The 12,812-nt window shown below is 39.6% G+C and overlaps 1 protein-coding gene and 1 long non-coding RNA gene across 9 annotated transcripts in view; one reads left to right on the plus strand and one right to left on the minus strand.

Moving 5' to 3' along the window:
- Nucleotides 1-347: 347 nt before the first annotated feature.
- LEF1 (lymphoid enhancer binding factor 1) overlaps nucleotides 348-12,812 on the minus strand; it is a 97,836-nt gene continuing 85,371 nt past the window's right edge. For all 8 annotated transcript variants that reach the window (XM_043513645.1, XM_043513644.1, XM_043513646.1 and 5 more), the window contains one exon: nucleotides 348-925. In XM_043513645.1, the coding sequence (XP_043369580.1) occupies nucleotides 846-925 (80 nt within the window). In that variant the 3' untranslated portion in view covers nucleotides 348-845. The remainder of the gene's footprint in view (nucleotides 926-12,812) is intronic.
- Nucleotides 2,605-12,812, plus strand: part of LOC122459991 — a 35,499-nt gene continuing 25,291 nt past the window's right edge. Inside the window, exon 1 of the long non-coding RNA XR_006280996.1 lies at nucleotides 2,605-10,889. This is a non-coding gene — a long non-coding RNA (uncharacterized LOC122459991). The remainder of the gene's footprint in view (nucleotides 10,890-12,812) is intronic.

Raw genomic sequence — 12,812 nt, forward strand, 5'->3', positions numbered from 1 at the left:
TATAGAACAAGTGAAGTAAATTCAAGTGCTCGGTTTTTTTTTTTTTTTTTTTTTTTTTTTTTTTTTTTTTTTTTTTTTACAAGGAGGAGGGAAAGGGGAGAACTCACTGCAGTTGAATTTACTGGATGTATTGCTTATGTTTACAGAGTGTAAATGAAACAGGAGTGACATGTCTACTGACCAGCTGACTGTGATTTACATTTATTTAGTTCTCTAGGACACTCTATTACATAGACTGAGAGGCCACTATTTGTTACAAATAGCTTAACAAAAAGCCACATTTTCCATACAGGTTTTTTCCTCTGGCAGAAAAAAAAACCTTTTAAAAAAAAATCAGATACTTGAAGCTTATTTAAAAAGCTCACAGCTAGTAAAATATACACCAATGACATTAGAAACTAAAAAGTTAAAATATAAAAGCATTCAAGTTTCTTAAAGCTAAAAACAAAATTGATCCTTTTGCACCATTAAATAAAAAAAGTTTGAGTGTCTTCCTCAACCAGATGAATTCTATTCTTCAATGTGCTATATGGGGGTAGCTGTTAGTCTACATTATTCAGTTGGCTGAAGCAGGCGGAGACAGCAGACCTACCTGTTGCCGACTCAGTATGGAGAGAGGGGCTTAGGAGTGCAAGGAGAAGATGAAAGATGTTCTGCTGACCTGGGAGTTCTGAAATGCTCATTTGCTCCTTTTTATAAATCAAGGGTGGGGTCCTGTGGTAGTAAAGGGTTTTGGCAGTGATTGTCTTTATGATTCAGTGTCTTTAGCAGTGACATCATGGTGATTCAACCTCCTAGAAAGACCCTGGGGGTGGTCTGTACAGATGAAGGACACACCTGGGGTTTCAACAAGCTTCCATCTCCAGAAGGGGTCCCGACGTCGCTGCCTTTGCCTTGCATGTTGCGAAAGCACTTCTTTTCCCACCTACAGAGGGAGGGGAAAAAAGTATCAACCAAAACCAATTTCCTATAAACAATCTTCAAGGGAGCCCTCTGAACAAATACACCTTAACTTGTCTTCCTCTGGGGAAGACAATGATGATGGTCACAGTAATCTTGTGGACCAGCTGCACTAGGGGAGTGCTTTGGCTCATGTTGGAAGCCAGATAGAATGTTCAGAGCTCTTGTTTTATATATGTGCACCAGATTATTTTGCGTTAATGACATTTAAAGGTCCCCATAGCTCTAGAATGTGAAAATCAAAAAGTGTTAAGTGATGTCTAACACTGTGTGGCTGTGCTGCTGCATAGCGACTATCACCAGAAGAGAGCTCTCCCGGTAACAAAATAAAACCACCTCCAACAAGGGCCAGTAGCTTCCTCCATGGAGCGCAGCTCCCGCCCATGAAGTGCTGTCCACACCAGTGCTTTCCATCAAAACTTTTGTCCTGGGGGGGGGAAGGTGTTGGTGGTGTGTTTTCACACCCCTGAGCAACAAAAGTGCCAGTGTAAACCTAGCTTTAGAGAAGTAATTCCCTTTTGTGGGGGGCTTTATTTCCTTGCAACAATTGACCTAGAAGTGTGTTAGAGGATTAGACATCCTCACATCTCATTACGACAATAGTAGGCATCAATTAGAACTCCAGCTTGGTTGGTGCCTCCCTCCCTACTCTCTTTAGGCTATGTCTACACTACACAGCTTTTAGCAACATGGCTGTGCCACTAAAAGTCACTCCCCTGCTGACACTGCTAGCACTTGCTGCGGAAAAACTTCTGTCTTGGGGGGGGGGGGGGGTGAAACACCTCTGAATGACAAAAGTTTTGCCAGTGTTGACATAGCCTTAGAAACAAAGAAATTGTGTCTTTTTTTTAAAGCAAGTAGGGGGAAGGCCAGATGGGAGGCTGCTTAGCAGTGTCCTCTGAACTCCTGCCATAGTGTGAAACAGAGAGAACAAGTTGTCCTATCAGCTAGGGGATGGCTTCTAGGTCAAAGACCACAGGGCTCAATTATGAATAGCTAATATTATGGCATGCAGAAGGTCAGCAGTGCAGACCTTAAGTACTGCTCATTCCCTGTCCAGGGATAAACAATCCTGATGGTTAGCCAGGTTGAGGTAATACAGAGACCTATAAAGACTAACAGCTACCCCTTTGAAACAGAGACCTATGTAACTGCTGATTCAACAGTCACCCATGCCCTCCTGACCCAGACAGCAGGATTATAAAATAGCTCCTCCCAGTGCTTGTCTAGTGAGTCATGCCAAAGTGCTAGATGGTGAATCAGGTATTTTCAGCATAAAGATCAATCTTCAATGGTGATCTCAGTGTTGCTGTTATGCCATCAACATCTACTTGAACTGTAACCCTTCAGGTACTGCACAACTGCCAGTGACTTAAACTTTCTCCTTAGAAAAGCTTTTAAAATTACTGGAAATTATATCAAGCACAGACTTCATAGATAGTCCAAAGATTTCTTCAGCTGTCCATGAGAAGAGGGGATATCTTCTTTGACCAACTTCTCATGGAGAGAGAAAGAAGCTTTGAGTTTACACAGAGCTGCTCTAAGGAGTCTGGGAAAGGGTACTCAGTGTCTCTGCTAAATAAAAGGTGGAACACATTGTTTAGCATAAGCAGTTAAGGGACCACAGAAGGTGAAGTAGCCAGTTAACACCTCCAGTCAAGGGAAGGGGGAGAGAAGGGGAAGAATGATAAACACTAAATAAAAGGTGGTAGTGATTTAACAAATGAAATAGTATAGCACTTTGGATGAGGTGGTAAGAGACCACAAAAGAGGCCAAGAGATGGTAAACCTTTTTCAAGCAAACTAATGGGTTAAGTATACACATTATTCCAAGGGTCCTGCTATTAGTTTAATTTATGTCAAATCAGACATCAGGTTAGAGAATCATATTGCTGAATGTCTCTATCATGTCATCAGAGCTGTAACTAAAGCCTACTAAACTTAGGGTGCAAATATTTATCCAATGTGCCAGACTGGAAAATGCAAAGTACATTCCTGCCAGCAGTTTAAATTGAAGTCGTCTTATAGAAGGTGTTTGTACAGTGCATCTTGGCTAGTGGTTAACTTATTGCTTTAACTGAGCAATTATACAAGCTAAAGCTCTCTAGGGACCAAATCCAAACACACACTGAAATCAAGACCTTTCTTTACTTTAGTGGGTGTAGGATCAGGTCCTAAATCCCAACCAGTAAGTTACATTATCAAAATAGAGTCCAAAAAGAACCATTATGTTGATGGAAGAGAAAAGGTGAAGGATGACAAACACGGTGTAAACAAGGCTGCTTCAGAAAAGCAGAACTGTACTAGAATGAAAATGCAAATCCTGCTGCTAAATCCTTTCAGATCTGTAATTTGGGGGAGAGCTGACACATTCTGTATCACCCTCCTCCCTACTTAGCTGAATAAGGGAAATTTTCACTTGGTGCTGTGCTTCCTAGCCACAAAAACAGCATGTAAAGCTGTTGTGCCCTTTGCTCTTTAAGTCAAATGCCCATTGCAAAGAAACAGCTGTTTCAATGGACGCAGTCTGTATTGACTAATTCAGTTCCTATTTCCTTGGAAAACCATCTCAAGCCCCAACTAAAAAAAGCCTCTTCAGTTTCCTGCATTTTTTTTTTAAGTAGCACATTGCTCCATAACATATGGGGATCAAAGAGTTATGAAGGGCTCTACCTTTCCAAGGAGCACAAAAGAGGCCAAGCAAACAGCAGAGGAACACTGGTGAGAGCACCCTGCAGATTTATATTTACTTTGTGCCTTTTCATCCCAGATTTTCAAAGGTTTGGTCCAGGTTGCTCTTCCTGGGAAGGTTTTCCTCTCAGTCTTGCATGAAAACATTCAGCTTCCTGTTGAGGAATGGCCTTGAGGCGCCAGGCCAGTGTATCAGACTGCTGTGAACTAAGTGCTGTGATTCAAAACTACTCCCCATTAGCAGCCACCAATGTCTACTTCACTGAAGGAAATGAAATGCTCTTCTGTTGAGATGATTCCCTACCTCCTCCCCCTCCCCTTACCAGCAAGCTGTCTTTGAAGTCATGAGGTTAAAATAACGACTACGGCCTTGCTCTGGCCTTAAATTTTTAAACTGGGACCTTTACTTTCTGAGTCAAAGTACAACCGTAGCAATTTCTGGCTCACGTTTTCATAACCTCTCCTCATTCCTTTTTCCACTAGTAAAAGGAGGCTGCTTACATGATTCCAATTGTACATGGGGATGTTAAAAAGGAGGCCTAAAGTTATTGTTTCCAGGGTAATACTACAGAAAATTACACAGTCGTTATCCTGAAAATGAGGGCTAGGATATGGTTTTCCGTAGCTGCCTGTTTTTTAAGGCTATGGACTGAAAGTAACTTCTACTGCTGATAGACCAAACAGTACCTTTAAAAAAACCTGAAATATGGTGTTGCCTTAAAGATATAAAACAGGTCAAATCAGGATTCTTTTCAAGAAACCACAGGCATGTGCTAAGGAGACTGAAGACTTGCCACATCTGAGACTTCACTGGGGGGGCTGCAGCTGAAGTCTGTCCAAGCCAGGCATGCCCCAGCAAAGCCCAATCCACAAGCGAAGTCGGCGCAATCAAAGACTGCAATTACAGTTCCCTGGCTGTGGTTAGGCTTCAAAGAAAGTGCTGCAAGTCACATTTTACATATGTGAAGTCTTGAGCCTAAGCCACAGCTTGCCATTTGCACTGTACATCAGACTGCAGAAAACATACACACCCCTTTCTGTCTTTGGAATAAGTAACTTCAATGGAAATAAAATCAAACATAAAAAGCTCTTAGATTTTGATAAAGCTGAACTTCAGCAACTAGCAATCCCAGACTTGTGATTCACAACTGGATGTTAGTTGGTGAAAAAATAAATGATTTTTGCTTTCCAAAAAAAGAGTGACCAAAGTTTTGCACCTTTTTCCTCCCTACTCCTTGCAATGAAATGGAATGAATCCTAGTCCCTAGAGAATTTATAAGCCTCATCTCACAGAACGTTACAAAATAAAGTTACTCATCTTCATGATTAAACAAAGTTGAGAGAAGCTGACATGGAGGATGATGGGGATTACAGAGATTCATCCAATTCAGTGGAAGCGGGGTGTGTAACTAGCCTTACAAGAAGTGGTGGATAAAAGGGAGAACTACTAGTCCTCCGGAAAAGGCTATTTGAGAACAAGTGTGCTTTAAAATGGGCTGTATTTGCCTGGTTTTTCCACAGCACTTTGGTGTGGGGCAGTGGAAGGAAGGGTAGAGTAGAGTGTGGGGGGCGGGGAGGGGAGGATTTCAATTACAAAACCTGCTTATTATAAGTGTGTTTTGAATGACATGTCAAACTATGTCCTGAGCAAAACTAATTAGAAATCCAAATACATTATTTTCTTTTGGAGTTTGCAGAACTACGGCTAAAGGCCCAACTTATTGCTATTGTTTCTCAATATTAAAGACACAAGTAAATAGAAGAAAAAAAATCAAGCCACTAGTACATTCTTAGACTGAATGATTTAAAGTCACTCACACACACACTCATTGAGGCCTTGTCTACCCAGGAAATTCTTAGTTTTTTCATCCATGCTAGCACCAGTTAGGTTCCATTGCTGGTAGTTACAGTGGGATTACTAGCATTATGCTGATGCAGCAGCATCTGCTGCTGTTTTATATGACATGAATCAAACCTACGCCACAGCAGGGTTAATGGCAAGGCTTAAAGTGCCAGTGGCTACCTAAAGCCCTGTCAATGCTAGGGCTTCCACTGGTGGAGTAGAACCAGCAGCAGATTTTGTTAAAGGCATTCTAGAGAGCCCGAAGATGACCCTCAAACTATCACTGTTACAGTGTTTGAAGGGATGATGCTGGAAACTCTGGACCTGTTCTTTCCATTTCAGACAAGAAACTGTGTAGTTTATAGTAAAAACTTCAGGTTACCTCTAGGCAGCCAAGACTCCAGCAGCTTCTTTGAGAGAAGAATGATCAGTATATTAAGACCTGCGAGGGAGGAAAAATGGGTTTGTGCCCTTTTTGCTTCTTTATGATGTATAATGAACATTTGAAGGAATAAACCTTTCAGAAGAGGCGGGGGGGGGGGGGAGGGTTGCTTTATTTTACACATTAGAAATTCAGTTCGTGTCTACACTATTCCTGCTGAAAGATTTGGTCTGATAAAAGAGTATAATATCACAAGTACCGAGGAAAACCTGCACAATTGAGAGAGGGAAATTTAGTCAAGGTTTCAAATTTTGTAACTCACAACACTAACTCAAGCACCTTGACAGTGTCAGGAGGAAAGATTCCCTTCAATTCTCTTATGTTCCAAGAAAGTAGCTTTCAATAACAGGGAAACCTGGATATTCTTGATATTTCAAAAGTAAATCAAGTAAAAATTTCTTCAGATAAAAAAGCAGCAAAAAATGGCAAAAACTTTTTTCCTTATAAGTCACATTTAAGCTATACATATTTTTTTCCACTACATGCATCCGATGAAGTGAGCTGTAGCTCACAAAAATTTATGCTCAAATAAATGCGTTAGTCTCTCAGGTGCCACAAGGACTCCTTTTCTTTTTGCGGATACAGACTAACACGGCTGCTACTCTGAAACCTGTCATTTAAGCTATAGCAAGTACAGTTTTTGGTTAGACTTAACACTGATTTGAAGAACCAACCTCAAAATTCAGCCTATGCTCATGAATGAGTTAATTCAAAAATAATTTTATATTGGAACAAAAATCTCTCCGATGTTGCAGCCATCTGTTTTTACATAGCTCCATTAACTCCCTCTTTCCCAAGTCCAAAGTTTCCAGTGCAAAGTAGCAATGCAAAGAACTCACTATCCCAGCACCATGGATTCCAAAGGCTCAATCATCATTTCCTAACCACCACCAACTGCTACAAACAAAAACAAAAACCTTATCTCTGTTGTGATCTCAAGCGAAGTACATAAGGCAAATAGCAATAAACATTTGTCTCCAATTCTAACAACTCAAGTGGGGACAAATCTGCAGGAAAAAACATATCACAACAATTTTAACAAAAAAGCTTTTATCAACTTTCAAGTGAATGCAAATTTTTCCACAATGGAACCTGGAGCTATTTTTGCACTAAAATTCTACCTTCTGACCTTTGAATATACCGAGGGAGGCTGTGCTTTCCAAAAGCATATGCTGGGAATCAGTGTCAAGAATTCTAATTCCACCTAAATGAGAGCAGATTTCATAAACATTACCCCTATTTTTATAATGAGGAAGCAGACTCAGAAAAAGTAAATGGACCTGCTCACATAATAGCACAGATGAATCTACATCAGCAGATCCATGCAGGGAAGAGGTTGTCCTGTCCTTCCCATCCAGGCCAGGACTAGCAGCCCCTTGGTTGGGGTGCTCCCAGCAGCACAGGGGAGATCAGACCCACCTCCAGAAACCTCCTCTGGCTTCAGGAAGCTGCATGGCTGCTGCTGTCAAAGCTCAACTCTGAAGGCAGTGCAGAAGTGAGGGTGGCAATCCCGTCTCTCACACACACCCCTCCCCTCGTCATAACAGCTTTGCAACCCGCCGACTTATTTTTGTATCGGGACTCTCACAGTTACAACATTGTGAGCTTTCAGATGTAAACATCTGAAAATGACTAATTTTAAAGTCCTCTGGCCATGAAATTGCTCAAAATGGACCATGAATTTGGTAGGGTCCTACCTATATGTACAGCTGTGGAAGCCTTAACCCTGGACACCTTCAAATTTTTGCTCATGGGTCAAAGACTTTAAACTGGGGAGAGGATCAAAGATTAAATAGACAGACTTGTCTGGGGGGCATTGAGGTTTAAATACCAGATCAGGCTCAGGAGACTGGTTCAGTTAACAAATGGCAGAGGTCACTTTGCCAAGTCAAAACCTCTGAGCCTCAGGTTGCTTATCTGTAAGATGGTTGTTTTCATGTTTACTTTACTACATAATGTTAGAGTGTTTCCTAAGGGCAAAGTACTATGAAATGCCAGCCAGTGGTAAAGGGGAAATAAAACTCAGGACTAGAGCTGGTCGGAGAAACATCAATGGAACCATATTCTGTTGGAATATGCAGTTCCATTGAAACTGAAATGCTTCATGATTTGCTTCATTTTGCCAAAATTTCATTTCATGAGGGGAAAAAAAAAAAATTCTGAAGGTCAAAACAGCATGTTTTGAACATTTTTAGGACAAAATATTTTGATTTTGAAACTACTTAACTTTTGTAAAGGAGAATTCTGAAATTTTCAGGTTTCCTTCTGATTTGAAATGAATCTAGATTTTGAAATCTTAAAGTATTTTATGAAATGATTTCCATCCTCTACACAAGGCTCTACTCAGAACTTCAGTTGCCTGTCTGGTGCTAAATTCACTAAACCATGCGATTTTGAGCAGGTGTGGAGGTGGACTACCAGCAGCCTCCCCTCCTCCTTCCCAAAGGTCAAAATTAGAGTAGAAGTTTCCCATTCCTCCCTCATTCCAACAACACCTTAAAAGTTTTTTGTTTTTTGTTTTTTTTTTTTTTAGTATTGTCTATGGAGGGGATCATAAGATTTCAAGATCTTGTAAAACAACCCCTGCCTCACAGAAATTTCCTTTGAAATAGGGTTTTGTTTTATTAATTAAAAATGTTGGTTCTAATTAGTCAACACTGATTTACTTACTTTTTGGACTTCATAAGTTTGGAGTATGGAAAGGGACAAGTCAGTTTCACTTGTGTATAGCTCATCTGATTTCACTTTCTAGCTCTTGTAGCAGTGTATGTGGGTTACAAGTATTGCAGGTTGGGATTTCAATACCAATCAACTTAATGTTTAAATCCATGGAATCACTTTGACCTTAAATTTATAAAAAAAAAAAAAGGTTAGAAAATGTATATGTTCACCCTAGCCTTCACCTGTCACTGGTCCCTTAAAAATCAAAAGCAACAAACCACACACTATGCCCTAGGTAACAGATGGAGACGTGGCACAAAAACTGAATAGGTTTATTCTGTTATCTTTTGGCATTTGTAGTAGATAAGTAGAAGAATGCTCTATTCCTCATCGCTCCCAACAGTTGTCACCATATTCTCTACATTTAACCTGAATAGGATAATTTTTTTTAAATGTTTGTCTTTTTTGTTTCTTCTTAATGTATGAACACCTGAAGGGAGGAGACTTATTCCTTCTTGTTTGTCTTTCACCTTAGAAACGTCACTATCAAATCTGATCTCCCCTTGGTTTTCTGGCAGACCTGCTGTATACGTTAAGTCCACATGTGCTTTTACACATTCTTTGAAGCTTCAACAAAAGATACCTATTTCCAAAATGTTAGTCCCTGATATTAACACCTGTTTCAACAAAAACATTTTAAATAGTTGACAAATTATCTTCTGCTCAGTGGCCCGGTTCTCACTCAACACATGACGTTATCATCATTACCCTAGTTCTCCAGCCAACAGAGAGCTTCCAGGGTAGACAAGACCTAATTTCTCATGTGATAACAGATTTTTTTAAAAATGTAAATAAGCTTTATACATCTTAAAGCATCAGAGGAGACCATGCACTTTGCTGGTCACTCAAGACTTAGAATTAAATTCACTGTTGTAGTCATATTGCCATTTTTAAGGGAAAGTGATGGGGTAATTATTTTCACCATTATAGTTTAGGGTATTGATAAGCCATATTAAGTGAACACCTCTCTTTTGCGTCTCTGCCAGGATCATAATGTTTACACCTCAAAAACACTTTTGCTGCCAGCCACCTTGCCTGTATCCAATGAAGTGAGCTGTAGCTCACAAAAGCTTATGCTCTAATAAATGTTAGTCTCTAAGGTGCCACAAGTACTGCTTTTCTTTTTACTAGAACGCTGTGAGCCAAAAAGGAAATTTATAAGCATTAAAATAAAGTAAATAACCACCTCACACAACTGACACATTAAGACATCCAGGGTCACATTTTTTATGTTCTCCACACCTACAGGATCTCTACTTACTGAACTCTCCAATCTGTCACTGGATTGCTTTTATTTTTTGCTCATCTAACAGCAATTTAGAGAGCTTTACCAGACAAGCGATAAGGTGTACACTTCATCTTTATGTTTCTACATGACATCGGCCAGGAAACTATCTGACCAAGTTCTTTTCCACGTATTATATTTATGGAAGTAGGTTTGATCTAGTTTACATTATTCTTGTCACTGTCTCACTCATTTCCACTGCTATTTAGAAATAAATTTTCTTGTTTTGGATTCGTTAGTTACCCACTATTCAAAATCTCATCCCCTTTTTTTAATAGCATTTTGCTCCAATATTCCTGTAAGGGAATAGATACTTAAATGTAAAATAATTCATCTTCCACTTAAGCTTCACACACTCACAAAAAATCAAAATAAGCCTCTTTAATATGTTTTGATTGTAAATAAAAATTATTCAGGTTTTGTCCTCATGTTTGAGAGTGTTGCTGAACTAAGTGCTAGTCCTACCAAATTGTTGAAAGCTGCAAATAAGAATATTTAATTCTCCCAGCTTTATTCCTAATTATTTTATCACTCCTTAACTAGCTGAGAACTTGACAAATGGCAGGGTGAAAATCATTAAGTGATATGCCAGTCACAGTTCTTGTATATGTCAAGCTAAATATTTCCACATTTCAGTGGAACAATCTAGCGTAGGTTTTTTGTAAGTTTGTTTTTTAGTTGCACCTTTCCAGCAATTTAGAAGTAGTTATTCTCAGTTCATAATGAGAAAAAGTAGCTTTTTTGATTCTGTTAAAATAAAAATTCAATAAAGGAATCTGAAATCTCCACTTTCTGTACAGAAGTTGCTGCCATTTATGGGTTTGCCAAGGATGCTTGCATTCAGAGTATACAAGCTGTCTCACCTTCCCCCTCAAGAGTGACGTTTTCATTATCAATTCATTGATCTGAAGCCACCCTCTCTACCAAAAATGCAACTTTTACCATTGGTAAGTTGTAACCTTAAGATTGATTCTAGAAAAAGCATTTTTCTAACAAATAGGCAATATCTGTTTAAAACCACCACCACAAAAATATGTTTGGAGACCATTCTGTAATGCTTTGAAATCTGCCGTATGCGTTTGAGGATCACAGAGTAGTTTCTAAACACTTTGATGGCCAGGCACTGAGCTCAGCATTGCAGCATGCCATTTTCAAACAACTTTATTAAGCTTAGTCAGAATCCAGTCTCCAAATCTCATGCAGCAGACAGATCAGCATGAAGCAGGGTTTCAAATGAAAACTAACTTTAAATCACCAACAGTGGAGCAGTAACAAGTTTACTGGTATTCACAAGTGGAGAGGTGAGCAACTCATAAAGCAGTTAGTTCTCATTAAACGATGGATGAGCAAAAAAGTTTGAGGCCCTGGCTTACCTTGGATACGCTCAAACACGTATGGGCACATCTTTCTATATACCTTAACTCAGTGGCTCTCAACCTTTCCAGACTATTGTACCCCTTTCAGGAGTCTGATTTGTCTTCAAATTCAAAGCTTCAGCAAAACTACTTGCTTACAAATCAGACACAAAAAAAAATACAAGAAGGTGCCACAGCACACTATTACTGAAAAATTACTGACTCATTTTTACCATAATTATAAATCAATTGTAATATAAATATTGTACTTACATTTCAGTGTATCATATATAGAGCCATATAAATAAGTCATTGTATGAAATTTCAGTTAGTATTGACTTTGCTAGTGCTTTTTATGTAGCCTGTTGTAAAACTACGCAAATGTCTAGATGAGTTGATGTACCCCTGGAAGAGCTCCGCGTACCCCTGACTGAGAACCACTGCCTTAACCCATCTCTCTTTGAATGCATCTTCTGCATCTTTCTTTTTCTAACCCCTCCCCCATCTCATCCTTCTTTCAACTACACTCCCCTTAGTACAGAAGTCTCAGGCTTATCTCCCCTGCTTAAACCTAAGGAGTCTCTCTTTTTGCTCCCTCTCCCAACTATTATCAGAGCCCTGACTGCTTGCCCTCTGACCTCCATTGGACTCCCTACATTTGTAGAGATGGTGTGTGGTGTGCCAATTTAGCACTTTCTGCTTCCCTGAGATCTTCAGTTCTCAGACCCTTTAGTGAATCTCGTTTTAAGGGCACTCCCAAATGCATCATCATCACTCATCTCCAGGAAAGTCCCAGAGACGGATTTCAGAAATGTCCGGACCCCCTATTGTGGGCTTTGTAGTACATTAAGGAAACTGATGCCTATTGTAGGCAAAATATACCCTGGACTGGGTTTGGAAAGGACACCTATCCTAGCCTTCAAAGTAAATGTCGTCCAGTCTTTAAAGTGGGGGACGTGCGTTTTCTGAATCAATCTGCCCATTCATATTTCTCACTGGAACACATTTGCACTGCCCTTATAATCACACACAGAATCACTGCATCAACAAGCATCATTCAAAAAAGCTATCTGCACAGAACAAACAAGACAGCTCAGCTCCAATGGAGAAAAAGATACCTACCGTTCTCAAATTACATGTTACCAACCTCTTGAGGATAGACAGACAGGTATTATAATACTTCCATGCCAGGTAGGGAAAAAAAACCACAAACACTTGCAACACATTCATCCACTTCTATTTCAGCTTGTAAGAACATTCTCTTCGTTATCCACAGAGTTCATAAAAATATTCCAAAACACAAATAATTCACTTGAGGCAGGGCATCTGTTCTGAGAATCAAAGCAATCCAAGAAAAAATGAAAAATGTCCCAATATTCAAGAGCTTTAACTGTTTTAACTAGAGTGGAATATATTGAAGTTTGATAAGTCCTACACGCTAACAGATTTTAACCACTTAAGTATTTTGCCCATCTACAAGAATTCAGAAAGGGTTTAAATTTGGACCTGTGATGA

Source organism: Dermochelys coriacea, chromosome 4, assembly GCF_009764565.3.
Source record: "Dermochelys coriacea isolate rDerCor1 chromosome 4, rDerCor1.pri.v4, whole genome shotgun sequence".
Classification (NCBI taxonomy): Eukaryota; Metazoa; Chordata; order Testudines; family Dermochelyidae; genus Dermochelys; species Dermochelys coriacea.